Source organism: Triturus cristatus, chromosome 2_2 (assembly GCF_964204655.1).
Source record: "Triturus cristatus chromosome 2_2, aTriCri1.1, whole genome shotgun sequence".
NCBI classification, from domain to species: Eukaryota; Metazoa; Chordata; class Amphibia; order Caudata; family Salamandridae; genus Triturus; species Triturus cristatus.
Window position 1 is genome coordinate 1,186,256,060 of NC_140582.1, and position 19,476 is coordinate 1,186,275,535.

General features: G+C 44.4%; 1 protein-coding gene across 1 annotated transcript in view; it reads right to left on the minus strand.

Annotated features, from left to right (window-relative positions):
• Window positions 1-1,907: 1,907 nt before the first annotated feature.
• Window positions 1,908-19,476, minus strand: part of PRADC1 (protease associated domain containing 1) — a 76,571-nt gene continuing 59,002 nt past the window's right edge. The window contains exons 2-5 of the mRNA XM_085642771.1: window positions 13,744-13,844; window positions 10,042-10,151; window positions 7,264-7,431; window positions 1,908-2,884 (exon numbers count right to left, since the gene is read on the minus strand). Coding sequence (XP_085498897.1) covers window positions 2,764-2,884; window positions 7,264-7,431; window positions 10,042-10,151; window positions 13,744-13,844 — 500 coding nt within the window. The 3' untranslated portion in view covers window positions 1,908-2,763. The remainder of the gene's footprint in view (window positions 2,885-7,263; window positions 7,432-10,041; window positions 10,152-13,743; window positions 13,845-19,476) is intronic.

The following is a 19,476-nucleotide window of genomic DNA, read 5'->3' on the forward strand; positions in this document are numbered from 1 at the left end:
TAAAACAGTGTTCTAAGCAATTTACTGATTTTTGCAATTCATCCAAATCCTTTACTTCTATTGGAGTACACACAGGAAGATGTTCAACATGTGTTGACCTTCTCTACTACAACTAAGAATATTTTCTTTCCTTTCTGCTCTGAAATGTTGTGCATCAATGGCCCCTAGTTATAAACTGAAAAATATATGCCAGCCTTCCCAATCAATTGGTGGGTCTTCTGACCAGTCTAAAAATAGTGAATGACGGTATACTGCTTGTATGGAGCTACGTTATACAATGAAAAGTATTAAATAAAGGTGTACGTAGAAAGTACAAATGTAGAAACATAAATGTAACCGGACATGCAACGTTGTTTAAAACACTTAGTATTCTGAGGGAATTTGAGACCAAAGTTGTAATAAGAATACAATAATTTTAACTGTTGTGACCATGAAGCATTGGGTTCCTTTAAAATTGCTAACATTGAAAAAGTACTTGTTTTGTGTACACAAATATATTACAATGCAATCCAGTAGCAAGATAAATAATAGTAACCCATGTTGTGTGCATCAACGGTAAGAAAGTTATTGAGGAGGTGTGCAAATCACCAAGATGTTTTAAATCTAAAGATGAAACACCACCTTTTACATTGTGTGAGCATCACCAAAACACAGATTGAGCAGAAACAACTTGTGCTTTTGTTGTTTGAAAATCTTTGTGCAAAGTCAGGTGTAGCGATTACTTTTCTGGTTTATTTTGATGCACTGTGTGAGTATGGTGCCAAGTGGATGACACAACGGTTGAATGCAGGGATACGCTGAAAGTAAATGGAACAGAATGAATCAGAGTTGGGGCAGAGTGATAGGCCAGCAGAGATGGGTCTACAAAATGTACTCTAGACGGGAGACTTGCGCTGAACATGTAGGTTACAGGGAAACAGCACCGCAATCCTTACAGGAAGCGAATCAAAGTCGGTGGATAATCATTGCCAATTATCAAGTCAAAAACATTGTTTACTCGAAGCGGTAGGTACATATAAACCAGTTACTTTTTATGCATCAACACAACAAAGCTGGGTGTAGAAGATTATAAGAAGTATTACAGTTGGAAACTCCAAGTGAGAAAGCACATTTCTGCATGAATATTGTGGAAATAAGGTTTCCCAATAATCCTACATTTATTGTAAATCGTTAAACTTTTTTAAAATTCGGCTCTGATCTCATCCACAGGTTTCCTTCTATATTAGTCATGTAGTTTTCTTCCATTTTCAGGGCTGAGGAAGGTGGCAGATCAGGTACATTTTGGGTGTCTAGGGTTTAGTGGTGGGGAAAAATTGAACTATGGTTTTTAAGAACTTCTCTAAATTTTCCTTTATTAAATTGTTTTAAGTCTAGCAGCGCTCAGTCGCAGATCACTAAACAATGTGCCTAAATGATCACGTTGGTTCATCTTCTGTTCAGTCTCGGCCAATTTTTACGAATGTTCACAATTTCAGTGCAATCTGCGCCTCTGTGTTCCTTCACTACACATGCACAGCCAGGATTGTCTTTCAGCACCGAGCTACTTATCTGGACATCACTGTAGGGCTAATCGAACTAAGACACTTATAAGGATAAGATGACAACCATACTAAGTGCAACATTAAGAATGGCACTAAGACTTGCAGTTCACATCACCCGGTTTACAGTACAGTACCTGCTAGGATATATTTATACAAATCCGCTCTTAAACTGCGGCCACTAATATTCTCAATATACAGCACCCATTAAATGACAGAGCCTGTAAAAGACCGTGCTTAAGAGCAGTGGCGAGGAAAACATCTTTAAAGCCCAGTGCATTTTCACATGCGGTGCTCATTCATACACATTTTAAAGTGCAGTGTGCGCCTAAATGTAGTTTAAAGTAAACAGGCAATTCGAAGCACAGCTTTTTCAAACATAGGATTTTAAATATTTGTAATTCTCCCAATTAATTGCCAGTTTATTATATAAAACAAGAACCTGCACAGAGATGTGGGTGTGTGTGAAGAGGTAAAATACATACAATTCCACCGATATTGCATTTCAATACCAAAATATATACATCATGAACATTGTTTAAACATTTTTATACATCTATTCCTGAACACTTTAGAAGAAGACAGGGAGGGCCTGCTCCTGTAAGGCCTCCCTGAAGGAGGATGCACTTCTGACATTACAGGCAACAAGAAGCACTCTCCATGCCTGTTGCCCAGATATAGCGTGTACTTCCAAAGGACATTCCTGTGCAGCTATGCATCCAATTCACATTGGGATAGTGGGTACTGGTACGACATCTAGGAGAAAGTCATGAAGCAGGAAGCAGTAGATAGGAGGGGCACACCCATTTTGTGCCATTGTGCAGGGTGTCCTCTCTTTAGCCTCAATCTACACGTCTCTGCTGCAGACTGTTCATATTAATCACAGGACACCATGTATGCCGTAAACATCTCTCCTCAATGGTCCAGCTAACGTTTGCATATATTTCCATAGATCCAAAAGTGGAACTGAAATGAACGTCTGAGGCAGCCAAGCAGGATAAGAGCGGTACCAATTACCATGGCATGAGCAATCAGTTCTGCAACTTCCAGAGTAGGACCCTATTTTGGACAGGAAGCTCCATTCACATATACAGTCACCAGACAGCTTGCATCTACTCCATACACAAAGGCCTCAATGAGTCCGTCAGGATCTCACCTAACGTTCCATGTTCAGAGAAGTGCAGCAGTCTCTGGTCAGTCTTTCTTCAACATCCTTTTGCAATGACTACCAAAAAGTCCATGGTGGCTGCTTGAGCACAAAGGACGGAATGCTGGTAACATTAACCGGGATGGAGATAATGGCCCAGGGGAGGCCGTGCTGCTCAAGAGAGCGCCTGATCATGTACCTACAAGGAGAAAGAAGGACAATTTCAGCATCTCATGAACTCACGCTTGGATTTCCTCTCCCAGCCCATACAAGTTGCAGTCCTATATTTACTTTTCATAATGTCTTATGGGTCTAGGTCACAGGTTTAAGAGGTCATCTTCATCTTCAGCATTAGCTTCATAATTCACCTTTGAAGCCTCCAAGTGCTGTTTTCTGGTTCACTTAGGCTACCCAAAAGAACTCTTGCTACCCTCCAACTGCTTTATGACATCTGACCAAACTAGATGCCATGGCTCTACATGGGGGTCTGCGAGACAATCTTCCAAACGTTATGGATCAACCCATTGTTTCTAAACAGCACAAAGACAAACAGGATTGACACATGTAAGAGGATAGTAGTGAAATTGAACAAGCTCAGTCACCAGGATAAAAAATGATGTGCTGCAGGGATATCAAGAAACAAGCACTTTCAAACTCAATAGGTCTCACCGTTTCCACCTATTGGCTTTGCCAATGGTTCAAGCTTGGCTTTTAAAAAGAGAAAAAAAAGCCATATGCAGTACCTTATCATTTTGCAGGCGCTCACACACCAAGCATGTAGACCCCTACAAATTGACCAGAGCGCCTTTATGTTGCTCTTTGCCAATAACACTTGGATTGGAAAACAAAAATAATTTGGGTCTTTATTTCCCTGAACGCTGCTGACAGACACCATTATCCACGTGTCACCCACTGCAGATATTCCTCATCTGCAGCAGTCTCCGTGCTACTGAAAACTGGATGTCACCTTTTTATTAAGCATAATCCAGCAATACACAAGTTTCTTTTGTATATTTATAACTTGTTTCCCTTTCGTCAGTTTGTATAAACTCACTGCACTTTCCTCACGTCCAATCTCTCCAAAAGGCGGAGCCCCTTGAAATCCATGGGCTTTTTTTCAATTAATTCATAGCTGTCCATTAAGCTGCACGTAAATAACATTTTGATATTGTGTTTCTAACAATTATCGTTGCTGGAGAAAAGCACACTTTTGGGATGGGAATGTCCCCTGCATGGTATACAGGTGTGCTCCCCTGCCCGAATGCATGCACAACTGGTATCCTGACTGCTATTTTGGCTAAGACCTAACACTGATCTAAACATGCCTATCTGGGGTCCTGGATTTGTTGTGTTACACGGAAGGGTGCCCCAAGCATGACCTCCTTATAGGAAGAACTACCATCCCAAACCTTGGCATAGTGCACAAAGTGGTGGTAGGCACATGCCATGTTTTGGAAGGCTCAACATGGTGACCAGACATTTTTATCAGTGTCACTGGGAGTAAGGCCTACAGGCCCACTTGTGTACAGTTCTGGTGTTATGTTTATTGCCACAACCTTGTGGCCAGCATCTTGCTTGTATGTCGAACGAGTGCACGTGCTGTGCATGCAGCAAACAAGTAATAGTAGGATGTGTGCAAGAGTGCGCCCGAGTACAGGACCAGTGGGATCCATTCTGAATGCGCCTAGCATTGCACAAGATAGAGGGTAAGGATGCTCTCCAAGATAGAGAAAGTGTTTTACATGCAATCCTGTGGTTGAACGGTGGAGATCCAGACACTAAAGTGAGGATAATGGCAACCTGACTAGCTTTAGAAACTCCACTTTTTGTTTAAATATCTTTATTAATATTTTCTGTTTTTTTAACATGACTCATCACAATTTTATACGAGATACTTGGATGTTTAGAGCATAAGTACAGAACACATACATAAAATAACTTTCCCCAGCAAAACAGCGTATAAATGACATTGGTTCGCTATTCCCAATTACAGAATCTTGCTTCTTGTGAGTACGTGTTCTGGGGTTTCTACGTGCCATTGCCCACATTTTTGCTACATCATGTAATACAAATCGCTGTCTGCAACTTACTTACTACACATCCGAACTGGACTGTTGTAGCAGGATCTTATTGTTATACATCATATACGTGTGAATCCTGCCTATCAGGCCTATTCATCAATTCACTGCAAGGGGAAAGATAGGCTTGTCATGATGATAGGATGCAGGTAGTGGACACTGGAGAGTAACAATAAGACATATTTTCTAAAATACACAATCTTAACTGAAACTTATAATTTACAAAAGGAAACATGCCTGTCCTATGTAAAATTGCAAACAGAATCAAGGGGTACAAAGTTGCATTATCGGTATTTAGCCGCTTGAATAGTATATCTCATCAAGGATTGGAGCAGGGCGCATAGAGGCGTAATATTCAACTAGCGAAGAGGACCTCTGCTTCAGAAAGCAGAAGGGGTGCGAGATTTCATCTACAATGGTCTAGGGGTGCAATAGTGTACTGCTCCATGTATGGCGAAGCGTACCTGTGGCGCTAAACTGAGTAATGAGGAATTAGTTTGCCTAACTAGAGTCAGCAGTTTGGGAATTATTTGCTTCAGGTGCATGGCTTGCCTGTAAGACAATGAGTAAGGCATCCCAGCTTTGCACAATGGGAAATTTGTGGGCCCCGCTGTTTCCTCTCTGTGCAGTGCCGTGCTTTCTGCCTGTGCCCATATTGTGAGGGAACGCCTCCAACTAAGTATCTCCGGAGGATATGCATTTTCTCCATTTCTTAGTTATTAAGCGTTTTGCTGTGATTAGACCTAAATCTTGGAACCTCTAGGTGACCTTATTCTTTTTGGATCTGGCATAAAGCTGTAGTATGCAGACTTCCCATGACAATGGTAACGACGTGCCTGTGCATAAAGCTAGAACTGCGACTACCTCCTGCCAGTAATGATGAAGGGATGCACAGGCCCACAGCATATGAAGTAGGTAAGCGTCAGGATCCTGGCAGCGTGGGCATGCAGAGGCGGCAGTATGGAAATATCTATTTATAATGTCAGGCAAGAGATATGCCCTCTGTACGATATATGTTTGTATAAGTTTGAACCTAGAGTTCCTTGGTATGTTTCTGGCACCCGCTAATATGACTTCCCATTCCTTATCAGTCCAGGGTCGGCCTCTGTCTGTCTCCCATCTTACTCGGAGACGTTGCAGCGGCTTCAACGTATAAGCAGTGCATCCACCAGCCAGTGTACCACGTGTGATCCCGCCCCCATAATATGTAAATATTGTATTAAGAGATGCGTCGGTGGCTCAGTAGTCAAATTCCCCCAGGCGGCCGTCAGTGCCTTCAAGATAGAAGTGTGTAAGAGGAATTGTCCCGCTGGCAACTCATAGCTTTAGAAACTCCACGAACCCTTTTGTTGGCAAGGGGTTGCCGATTAGACTTCCTGAGCACTGCGTTCGGTTGAGGGCAGAGGTGAGTGATGGGACTGCAGTTCTGTTGTGTTAGGTCAGAAAATTTCTAGGTCATGCATGTTTTTTGTCTGTCCATGATTACTGCTTCAGTTAAGCTGATAACACCCAGGTGCAGAAATCACACACCTCACTGTCCCTGCGTTGAGTGCTCCAGTTTGGAGACCTCTTCAGTGGTACCTGCTGAAAGAAACATCACTACACACTGGCTGTGTTTAGAGAGCAGCCTGAAGAGCACACGTGTAAAACGAACTACCTCAAACCGGCACTACAGTACGAGACAGTGGATCCACACCCCCGGTCTGGAAAAGTTGTATACAAGTAAGATCCAATCTACTGCACTTGCAGTTCCAAGTCCTTCACGATCAGGGTGCACAGTAGTCAAACAACTAGGGCTTGGGTTTGCCTGACAGCCAGGCTCCCAGAGATGAGGGGTGGATCACCTGAAGTCCACATACTCTTCTAGAGGACCTGAGGGTCTGCCTAATGTGCCTGGAACCACGCCTGAGGGCAAGTAGCCCCTGTTTACCCTTTAACCCCAAACAGGGTCTGTCACATCGATTATAGTTTCTTTCGATTTCTTTTGTACTATCTCGTTTAGTAATGTCATTTTTGGGGGGTTTAACAATCTCTGCTGTATGAAAGTTAGATCATATTACCCAGTTTGTTTATTATAGTTAACCTTCCCCCTTTAAAAAACGTGCAAGCCCAGTGTGGCGACTGTAACTTGAAAAGTATTAACACCTCCAAAAACCCATTTTAAGGAAGCACTTGGTTGAGCTGGATATCTTCTGCTATTCAAGGTCAAGGCAGCCATGGCAAAGTCACTTCCCTGACAACCATCATTTTCTCCTAAACTCTCAACATTTTATTGGTGCATTATGAGTTGCTCAGAGAGCGGCAATACAGTTAAAACTCTGGTCCCCTTCATTGTGTTTTGGGATAAAATGTCAGACCATAATCTTATTGTAAAAGGCACAATGCTGAAAGACAGCAATGATGGAAGGAGGCAACGGATGAAGCCTTTTAGCTTTGTATCCCACCAACACCACATGGTCTGTTCTGTTCTGTTCTTGCAATTCCATGAGACGTTACTTACCCATCTCTCCCCAGAAGGAAGAGCGCTGGGATTTCCGCTGTCCTACTGGTGTTATCTTGGATCATTTCCACGTAGAAGCTGTCGTTCTCATAGGCGTTATCAGAAATTATCACTGCCAGCCCTCCGTGTTCCTGCACATTGCGCGTTTTGGACAAGAAAGAGCAACCCCTGTAACAAATATGTTACGATAAGGTGAGCAATATTGTGTGTTACAAAATTACACTCATAATATACACCTGTAGAGACATGTAGAGTGTGACTTTTCATCATGAGCGATTTCTTGCATTTTTCTTTATAAAAGTATCTGCAAATCAAAAAATGACAGTTGCATTTTCTATCTTAAACTGGCCTGCATGCACATTGTTCCAAAGCAAACATTATTTACATTTTAGGAAGTTCAAAAGCCTATATTGTAGTCAATATAACTGTCCTTAAGAGCTTCTTTCTGGAGCCACTGAAACAGGGTCTTAGCAAAGGGAGCGCTCCTTTACATAATAACCCCGTTTGGATTCTATAACAAATACTTATGCCCAAGAAGTGTAAGAAACTGGGTCCGAGGTCTTCCCAGGCGTGCATCAACTTTATGTGACCTCTGTGAACCGCTCACAGAGAGGGGGAGCTGGAAGGACTATGGGTCAGAGAGGTCTAGAGAGGGGTGTAGAGAGGGGTGTAGAAAGGGGTGGAGAGAGGGGTGGAGAGAGGGGTGGAGGTAGAGAGAGAGAGGTAGAGAGAGAGAGAGTGGTAGAGAGAGAGAGGTAGAGAGAGAGAGAGAGAGGTAGAGAGAGAGAGAGGTAGAGAGAGAGGTAGAGAGAGAGAGAGAGAGGTAGAGAGAGAGAGAGAGAGAGAGAGGTAGAGAGAGAGAGAGAGAGAGAGAGGTAGAGAGAGGGAGAGAGAGAGAGAGAGAGAGAGAGAGAGAGAGAGAGAGAGAGAGAGAGAGAGAGAGAGAGAGAGAGAGAGGTAGAGAGAGAGAGAGGTAGAGAGAGAGAGAGGTAGAGAGAGAGAGAGAGAGGTAGAGAGAGAGAGAGAGAGGTAGAGCGAGAGAGAGAGAGGTAGAGCGAGAGAGAGAGAGGTGGAGAGAGGTGTAGAGGTAGAGCGAGAGGTAGAGAGAGAGAGAGAGAGGTAGAGCAGTTCATCAAAATGCTCAGGTGCCAGGATCGGTGTTTAGGCCACAAAGCTGCGGGTTCATGTTTAATGGGTGATTAATGAAAACCCACACGATATACCCAGTAATGCAGGCAAGCTGACCCTTTCTATGTAAACAAGGAGGCACTGCTCTCGCTCCTGCAGGCAAAACGCTGTGGGATGCGAGGAATGCAGCTGAGGGGGGAGTGCGGCCGAGAGCACACAAAGCGTTTCCCTTGCGGGAGCGAGCAGGGGCACCATCTGGTTGCAAGTTAATTACAAACAGTTGGTTTCAAAGCTGGCTCCCGCAAGGGAATCGCCAAATGTGCACGCGTTGACATTGAAAGCAATGCAAAGGGGCATGTTTTTGGCCCCAAAAAGTGAATAGATTCCTAAAGGTCTCCTCCTATGCAACGCATGCGCGCTGCGTAGGCGAGACCTAAAAAGGGAATGGGAGCGATGCTAGAAAAGCCCTTTAGTTGCTTTACTGCCACTGTCTCCAGAATCTTAGCCACTGTATGTAGAGGCTTCAAATTGGACGGAATGTTGGTGTTCAAGTTTGCTTATACGTTTCAATAAATACGTGGTGTAGATCCCCTGAGCTTCCATTTTACATTTGGTATTTCATGCATTTGATGGCAACATGTTTAGTATTAGACGGATTATCCAGTGGGATATAAAATCAGGTCAATTAGAGAAGCTAGTATGCTTTAATGTTGTTTTCTCCATTTCTGTAGATTAACAATTGCTTGTGGATCCAATAACTTGGACTATCTTCCAGGAACTGTTTTGGCATTGGATTTCTTCAAAATAAGGTTCTGTATATTTCAAACATGGGACAAGCAAAGCACTTTTTGATACACACAAGAATATTGCGCATTAATAACAAATGCACATTTGATTATACTGTCATCAACAATGTCAAAAGGGAGACCACTGGCCCCACTAAAGGGGGAGCCTTCCTCTTCCATTGTAGACTTTCAATCAGCATCGGGTGACCCATCCATCCTCCTTGGAGATGGTTTTTCGATAGACCTGCTGCACATCATGCAAAGGGATCACATGAGGACAGACTTACCATAGCATCTACATCAGTAACTTGACAATTTCAGAGGAGACAAGATTTGAATGTGATCAGGAGAGGGAGTCTCTTCTATCTGTGGGTCTTGCACAACAACTGCACACTCATCTGCACTGCTAGGGGCTAGTGGCATTTACGGTACAGAGCTAGGTCAGCTTTACACCACTTAAACAGTCATCTAGTAAGGCCTAGTTCTGAACTATTCACATACCGGAAACATCTACTTCCTCTCCACCTAGTATCCTTCGTACCCACTTCTATTTTCACCCGATTTATATTCAAATCCAATGCAGCAACGACCATGAGGATTAACACACAAACTGAATGAACATCAAATGTGCCCTCACATCCCTATACACGCAGCCAAAGGAGCAATCAAGTCACTAGTTGTGAGCTAAATTAACTATTGCAGCAATAATTGGTTCATCACCACTTTCTTGAAGCACAGTCTTCTAATTTGTCAGATTTTTTCCTAGCACTGAAAGCCCCCTAGGATGAACTGCGACCTTGGAATTCCCTCAGTATGCGTCTTTTGGAAGCCCTCCAAGGGAAATTTGGGTGATTGCTTCACTTACCCCCGCTCCACCAACGCAATCTGGTCCTGAATGAACACTCCATTACTCAGCTCCCCACAAGCTTCCGGCGGATCTGCAGGGACCAGGTGGATCGAGTCATAGCGTCTGTTCTGAGATAAAGAAAAGACAAGTGATGGTCTGGAATGAAGCATGATTGAGGAAAATTGTAATAGCTGAGAGCGGATATTCTGTGTACTAACTAAAACAGCATGAACTTTAACATTGCGAAAAACCCTTCAATTTAATGATAAATGGCTGAATGGAGCAGAGAGAGAGGTTAAGGGACCGGACATCTGCGAGTCTAATGAACATTTTGTCTTTGGTCCATCGCAGTATGTCTGGAATAGTGTCACTGTGGATAGACTTCACTTGCTTCAGGGGGTCAGTAAGACGTGAGGTATTCTTAAGACACATAACGGGCACAGTGAAAGCCTTCAAGTGGACAGTTCATATGTGATCAGAGGTGGAACAAGCATTTGCAATGCAATAGGTCTCGCATTTACACGAGTTTGAGCTATTGGCATTGTAAATGACGATGCCTTTTATTTATATTTTGGTTTAAAAATAAATAAAAGGCATGGTCATTTACAATGCCAGTCAGTAGCTTAAACTTGTGTAAATGCGAGATCTGTTGCATTGCAAATGCTTGTCTGCATTGGGACGGGTGATGTGGCAGTGGAATATCCTCTGGGTGGAAAGCAGCAAGCAATCGACCTCCCTACAAGGTGTGACAAATCGAAAACCTGTGCACCTGTTCTTACTGTTAATTGCCTGTATGAAGGAGACATTAATTCCACACCCACAAGAAAACCGTGCTCTTTACAGAAACACATGCAATGCCCTCCCATGAAGGGGGAGAAAAGAAAACCAACTTTTCAACATGTGTGCATTTTCAAAATGTTAGTTAGTGAGAGACAGACACGAGTGTCTTTCCGTAAACGCGGAGGAGATCATTGTTGTTCCTTACAAAGAATCAATAGTGTTGAATACATTGTGGTGGTGGTGGTGGTGTAAAATCGGAAATATATATTTTTTTCTTTTAATCCACTGAGGCGTCATGGGGAAGCAAACAGTGCAGTTCTTTGTCTGTGGGGTGTAATGCTAGATAATGTTTTGGGGGCGGGTTGGACATTAATGGAGGCGTGTATCAGGTGATGCATTGGCGTAAATGAAGAACAAACACGGGGTACGCATTCCCCCACTGTAGAGAAGCCGTCCCCCCTCCCCCCGGAGGTATTTACAGCTCACCAGTGTTAAAAACAGCTCAGCAGGGGCACAACATCCGCCTGTACCAGACATGCACGTCCAACCTCGGCAACACAGGGAGAGGGGCCAGAGGATGCCTACGGCATTGTTCTTCCTAAGGCCTCTCGGCACACATCTTACTGCCGGCATGTGTCAATTACAGCGTTACAGACCCACGCATGCGTGGACGCGCTTCACAAATACTCGTGATATTGGGGACTTGACCCCCATCAGTAGTGGCGAGGTCTCCTTGAGTGCGCCCCTAAAACAATTAATTTCTAGCGACACCAGTAGGGGTCTCCTAAGAAAGGGTTTGGCAACCTGCACTCGCGTGTTTTCTGTAAAATGAATCGCTCCTGTGGTGAGGAGGCTTCATGGCACTATTTCCAAGGCCAGTGGAATTATGAGAGTCTGCCTGCGCCTGTGGTGTTTTCCACATAGTTATGGACTTGCCACATTTGATTATCTGCAGATTTGAACCCCCAAAAATATTTCTAGCTGAAACGTATAAAAAGTTATTACAAATGTGGCTACCGCGGTTGCCACAAAGTGGAGGACCCTTTGAAAACGTTGACTGGTCGCCTTCCGTTGCTTATTGCAGTATCTGGGTGTTAAACGGATACTCGCGAATGAGAGCTTTATTCAGACAGTGTTAGGATTTGTAAAAATAACCAGACAGTTTTAGCATGTGGAGAAATAATTAACAATACAATCACAAAAGGTGTTGCATTATGCTGAATAATGTGCCTTTTCTTGTTGTATAATATAATTAGCCCTGCCGCATTATTCCAGCCTACATTACGCCCCTAGGCACACAGCACTCGGACACCACTCATTGGTTTCACAGGTACTGTAAGGGTACCTCTACTCCCAGCGATGTTCCTGTGTGCTCGCCTCGGTATGTGGCATTTCTATTTCTGCAGTCCAAAAGGTTGTGTTGGCAGCGGCAGGCCGCTTTGTGTCTGTCAAGGAAGTGAGATCAGCGAGCTGGGACCGCAGATGCACAGAGACAAGTGTTTGGACTAATCCAAGCTCGGCAGGGGAGGGGGTCACAAACATACATACCTTACAGCCTTTTTCTGATTATCTCATGGCCCTCCGAATCACTTGCAATGTTTCCCAGAGTCGCAGGTTTGTATTGCCACTAACTGGAGATATGTGTCACAGTGGCACGAACCCCCCCCCCCCACATCCGAATGGTATGAGCCGAGCTGCACAGCCGGACTGACAACCTAAGGAATGACGCACCCCAAGTAGGAAACACGGAAGTGACAGTTGGAGCAGCGCTGACCTGCACCCCTGGTGGATGGACCCAGCCCCGGCTCTGCCGCTCACCCCCTACCAGACAACCTTGAAGAGCAGAGTGCGTTTTGGGGTGCGTGGCAGCAGAGGCAAGAGGACGAGAAAAGAGGAGGAAGGTGAAGCAGAGGTGTGTTTTATTGGGGTGGGGGGGGGGGGGGAATGCGCCTGAGGGAAGTAGTGCACAATCTCCTTGGAGAGTGGAGAGGAATGCACGGAGTGGGGAGTGAAGAAAGGAAGGTGGAGAGGTCAGAGGGAGAAAGGAGGTTATATAGAGAGGGAGTAAAGGAAGTAAAGGTTGGGGTGAAAAAAGTATGAAATAAGAGGAACCGCGGGGCAAAGGAAGGAGAAAGTGCAGACGAGCTGATAAACGGAGAAAAGAAGAGGCTTCGGAGGTCAGAGAAAGACCCACGGTAGACGAGCGAGTAAAACCAGTGGTCGAAGCGGATTAAAAAGTAAGGGAACTGTGACGCTGTGCACAACGGGGGCCGTGCAAGGGGGCGGGGTCAAAGGCGTGGCTAAAACCACAAAATATTCTGTAACCTTCACCTTCAGGTGTGTACATATAAAATATCACACCGCTTAAATGTAACCAGGCTATAGAGCATGATTCAAAGGCAATGGATGAGCCAATAGTCTCAAAGGCGAGACCTATTGGCTTTGCCAATGCTTGTTGTACAGGGGGGGCGGTGGCGAGGTGTGTGCGCGTTAGGCAGCCGCGGATACGGTGAGGGGGGGGGGGGTCGGCAGCGGCGGGGTGTGTGCGCGCAAGCGCGTCTCAGAAGCGCGTCCACAGACCCCGATCGCTGCGTGGGCCCCGGTCTGTCTCCCTTGAGAGGCAACACGGCAACAATAGTGCTCGTTGGCGGCAGCGCTTCGCGCTGCAACGCCAGCGAGACCTAAAAAGTGGGCTGCAATCTAGACTTCAGCTTATATGTAGAAAATTCCTGACAAGTGGTTCTAAAGTTGGTCAAATGGAGTTGCATCAGAGAACTGGAATATATTCCAAAATATTTTACTAGGCACAGCAGTAAGATCAGACTAGACACAATATTTAGTACGAACAGGACGATACGGACTACGCTTGGCAACATTTACAATGGAGGAAATGAATCCACCTGTGAAGGAAACTAAACTTAGAAGTCATTTAATACTTACAAATATGCCCCCAAAATCTTTAGCAGGGGTAGCAGAGAAAATGTATCGAATGTCCCCAGGGCTCACCACTTGAAAATATAAATACTCATTGATGTGCAGGCCTGAAACAATTAAGGAGAGCATAATTCAGAGCAGGAATCAGCTTCCAATACATACTTTATTTCCATATTATAGATGATAATCCTACAGCAAATTAAGTTTATTTATTTATGCAGGTTTATATAGCATGGACATTATCGAAAGATGTTAGAGCACTTTACTATAGAAATAGATTACATAAAGCATATAAATAACCAGGCGTACAAATTACATTAACACAGACTAAAAAAGACAAAGACCAGTAAAGGAAGGTATCAATTACAGCAGTCAGAAATGTTGAGGAACAGCATGTGGATGGGTGCCAGGTACAGGAAGGAGTCCAATCAAGTCAACGTAGGGAGGGGAGCCTCAAGGCACCACTCTGTGTGGAAACTAAGCCAATGAGGTGTAGAATGGAGAAGAGAGTTAACTTAAATGTCTTTCAAAATGTCTTTCAGTTCAGATTTAAAGATAGCCTGTGGGGTAGCGGTACATATCTTCATTGGCAAGGTTGCACTTCCTGAAAAGGACTGATACATAAACGAAGCTTTTAAAAAAAACTTTTTAGAAAGAAATCAAAAACCTTTATTGAGAAACTTGCACATCAAGTTACAAGGTACGCAGGCGGGGATTCCGCATACAAAGAGGAAAAACCACATCTGTTACATGCCTCATAGGAACAATTGTGCATTAGCAGCCCACAACAGTACCCGGAAGGGAGTGACAGGAGATGGAGCAAGAAGGGCATGGAGGAGCTCCCAGGAGAGGCCAAGTGCTGGTGGGAGAGGCCGCAGAGAACCAGCAGAGCGCATAAATGGGGAAGCAACACTCTACGAGCCATCACCGGCGGCCCCCGCGGGCAATGAGCCGGCAGGGGGCACGGGAGAGGCCACGGAGGGCGGAGCGCTCTGGCGCAGGAGGTATGAAACTAGGGGATCCCAGATGTCAAGTGGCCGGCAAGTTGCCGGCGTCAAATCCCAGAATTCGGACAGAAGCGTCTGACAAAGCGCAGCATCCTCAAGCCAAGTGCTGACCCTGGGTGCGGGTCTCCGACCCCAATGCATGGCGACCCTGCGCCGTGCGAGAACGAGCAACATAGCGGTGAGCCGGCGGGAGGCGTCAGGACAATGTTTCACAACGCCTAAGAGGCAGATCAGTGGGACTGGTGTGACAGGCGTGAAGATGATCTCAGTGATGGCGGTGCACACATCGCTCCAATAAGCAGAAACCTTTGGGCACAGCCAGGCGAGATGAGAAAAGTCAGCAGCAGGGGTGGAGCATCGGCGACAGCTATCACTAGAAGTGAAGCCCATTCTGTGCAGGTGGACAGGAGAGCGGTACAGTCTATGCAGATATTTAAAATGTATGAGGCGCAGGCGGTAGGTAGGGGACAGATGTTTGGTCTGCTTGCAACAATATAGCCAGACCTCCTGAGAGAGATCGGTGCCTAGGTCCTCGCTCCAAGCAGTGCGGGGATCGGGGATGCCGCCAGCGTGAGGGCATAAAGTCTGGAGACCAGTTTGCGAGGGGAGGCGGATGTATATGCAAAGTCGAGGGCAGCCATTGAAGGAGGGGGCTGAGGAAAAGTGGGGTGCATCTCCTTGCAGGACGCTCTAAGTTGGTAATATAGCAGAGTATCCATGGAGCCGGACTCGGCTAGAAGAGAAAAGAAGCCGCCGCTGGGAAGAGGTCCGAAACGTGGACAGCCCCAGGCACGTTGCGCGTTTAACCAGCCCAGCAGTTTGCAGTGGAAGAAATACCGGATTATGTGCGATGGTCATGGCATTGGCGGAGAGCATGCTGGAGCCAGAGTATCTCCAGAGGCCGTCCCAGGTCCAGCGCAGGGTCTCCACTGTGTCGATCTCTTCGCACGGGGGTTTTGCGGGGCAAAGATACCAGTCTGGAGTGGCGAGGGGGAAGCTTTTTTAAAGGTTGGGGGTTTTAGCAGCAGAGCTTCAGCATTCTGTAATGGTCTAATAGATCATTTAATCTTGTCAGCCAGACATTGTGGAGTGGATGCGTGTAGGGCCTTGCAAGTGTTACATGCCATTTTGTGTATAGCCCTTGCTTCAACTGGAAGCCAGTCAAGTATTATCAGAATTGGTGAAATTCCTTTCGCCTCAGAGACAAAATGTGCTGCTTAATGCAGGATTGCTTTGTTTGGAGTGAGATGAATCTTAGGAAGACCAGTCGATTCTAGATGGCATCAGTGATTGCACAAGAGTTTTGAGATCTTGTTCGGGAATCAAGATGCAAATTTCTCAGAGTAGCAACTGAAGTAGCACATTTATGGCCATGGAGTTGACTTGGGATTGTAAATTGAGTTTGGCTTAATAAAAATAAAATCAAAATGTACATTTTCCAATACTGGAAGTCCAATTCAATTTTGTTTATAAAAGTCTTTCTTTCATACTAATCCATGGAAAAATTTAGAAGGTATTCTGAAAGTGCTTCAGTCACAGATATCATTCCTCTAATCAAAGCCCTCATTGTCACCCGAGCAGATGTTGGTCAGACACAGCATGTAGATAGAAGCAGCTCTCAAATTCATTCAGTAAGTCAGCTGGCAAAATCAATTTAAAGAACAAACATTATGTGTTTGCTAGATTGAGGACTTTTGCATACAAATAAATGGTCAGAGTACCACACCATCTGTCTGATTCACAATGAAATATCTGAAGCTGTGTTTACACTTTGAGTAAGACTATGCATATGTGAAAGTCGCACAAAGTAGAACATTTCAAGTATTGTAAATATAGGTTCACAGGTAGGAATGACCATCAGTGTCTTGGTATAAACATATGGAGTTACAATTTATGGCATATTAACAAACCTTACCTTGTAACCCTTCCTAAACATTGCTAAGAATCCAGCAGAATGTACATGGAGGAAAATCCCACACATACACAGTCAAGAATCAAGCATCATGTTGTCATATGTGGTTAAGCACTATGACCAGCTCACCAGAAATGCACCCTACATCCTAGTGCAACGGCCAAGCGAGAGATGCAGCTGGAGTTCACACACGTACGCACGCGGCGTCTTGAAACTGAACCCAGTTGGGACTGTGAAGAAGAAAGGTTCAAGAGGGGGCATGTGAAGGATGTAGTGAGGTATAGGACTGCGGTGGCAGCAATGCATGTATGTCACACAATCCAGCCATAGAGGGTGCTGGTAAACGCACGGCCAGAAGCCCAGGTAGGTTAAACAGCATAGAGTACTTGTGTCTCTGCTTTCCTACCAACTTTCTTGTTTTTGTGTAATGGTATCTTTACTCCTGACAAGGGCGAGAATAAAGGGGGATGCAGTGAATTAGCAATTGTACAACAGATTTAAGCAGGAGCATGCCTGCAGTTGCATTGTGCAAAAAAACACGTGAGGATCTGCTTGAAGAAAGTTTTAATTCAGAAAGGTTTGCTAGGAGTAGATTCCAGGCCTACTTTTGTAAATTCTTGTGAATTCCTGACAATTTCACTCTGCACCAATGCAAGGCCATATACCTGTGGGTGCACTTTTGTGAAGAAATTAGCCCTAATGGATTTATTTTCATGTTGCCCACAATGGTTTTATATCGATTCTCAATTATTAAACTTTTTTTATCTATTGGCACACATCAAGCACATTTTCCTAAACTATACTTAAGAGGTATTTAAAGTTGCACAAGAGTTTAGAATTTTTTTTGGGGTCTAGCGTTAGCCAAAACCATATGATTTTACTAAAGCTAACTAAATAAATATATATCTATATATCTAAACACATCCCTGCTCCATACGAAGAGAGCACGCACACAGAGAATGCTGGGTTCAAAGGCATTTTTTTTATTTCAGAGGGCCTCCTCCGACCAGGCAACACAGAGACGCGTTTCGGCTGTCACAGCAGCCTTCTTCAATCTGGTGAGCGCCATTATGTTAAAACCATTTATACTGTGTCAGAATCATCGACATAGAAAACAAACCATGGTTCCGCTTGAAAGCACATTATATCCAAACATGGAAAGTTGAAAGCGTGTACACAAATGCATTCACGTAAAATGAAGAAGATGGTTATACTGGTCACAATGATAACTAACGAAAATGATAATATATACCATAATCAAAATGCATAGTGCATAGTGTAAATATGATAACACCCTCAACTTGCATAGTGCAACATCGGACCCCCACGATATATCTATAATGTGCACCTTACACACTTACAACTATATTTTGTCTTTCATAGTCTAGTAGAACCCCTGCTAAAATAATCCCATATGAATATTAAATGGCGCAAAAATTTATAACATAACACTTTAAAATCTGGGGTATACTGCGTGAGTGTGAGAAATCAAAGAGATGTGTTTTCAAGCAGCTATCTCATGAATTGAACATAGAGACCAAAAGAGGCCATGCCGGTAATGATCACTTATGATGGAGATGGATAGCGGGATTACTAAATGCCGTGTTAATTATCTCTCAGAACTGGGCAACAAAGAGCTCACACCCAGTCAAACGTATGCCTAGCTGTGAAACTCTGCCACACAGTGTGTATTTCGAAGAGCTCAACTTCTGCCCCTTCATGCAGCAACCAACGGGACTACATATCCCATAAGCCCCCTCTCAGTCACATCCAAACTGCTGAACCGGCCCAAACGGCAGTCAATAGGCTTTGAAAATGTACATTGTAAGTCCAAATAGACGTCTAAACCGTAGCATGCACGATAAAGCTGGCAGTCGGAAAGTTCAATGCCTTACGAGAAAATAGTCAAACAAACACGGCTTCACCATTGTACTTTAGGCCCCCATGATTTATTTGAAGGTTTTTATTTGAAGGTTTTATAAAGCGCGAACAAGACCCTTCCGGGTATCAGAGCACTTTACAAGGTAAATGTCGCAGATATATAGGCATATGGTAAGTAACATATAGTTCCATAAAAATCACAGATATTAGAATCAACATATCGCAGATACATAGACATATCGCAAATGATGTGTAATTCCATACAAATCAAGCATAGTATAATCACAGTAACAATGATACATAGAGAGGTAGTGAAAAATATATAGTTCCATATAGATCAAGAACAGAGTTGTATAATCACAGTAACCCATGTTCAAGTGAGCTTAGCCATAAGAAGGGATTTCACTTCTTTTTAGGTCTCGCCTGACCCAGCGCATGCGCTGGTCTGGCGAGACTTATTGAGAGGGCTCCAAAAAATGCTACCAGGCCAGCCTAGAGCTACAGTGCATGTGCGCGGGCGCGCGCGCTGCGCTTTACCGCGAATACTTTCACGGCCGCTTTGATGTTTGATTGTGATCGCGAACGCGATCACTTTCACTTTCGCGGCCGCTTGGCATAGCCAATAGGTCTCGCTTTTGGGACCTTATCAGTATTTAGTTATGCAACTGTTTCATGGCTAAACACTTACAAGGTCCCAAAGGCGAGACCTATTGGCTATGCCAATGCTTGTTTGAAGGATGCAGTAGAGAGATTAAGTTTAGTTTCTGGGGGCAAAGCATTTCAGATCCTGGGTGCCATCCCAGAGAAGGCACGGTTGTACGTTTTCGTCTTGTTGTATCTTTGTGGTTTCAATAAGAGGTTATTGGCACTTCTGGCAGCTCTGTTGCCACATGAGGGCACCCATTTCTGTGCCAGATTGCTGGGAGTGTTGTGATGAAT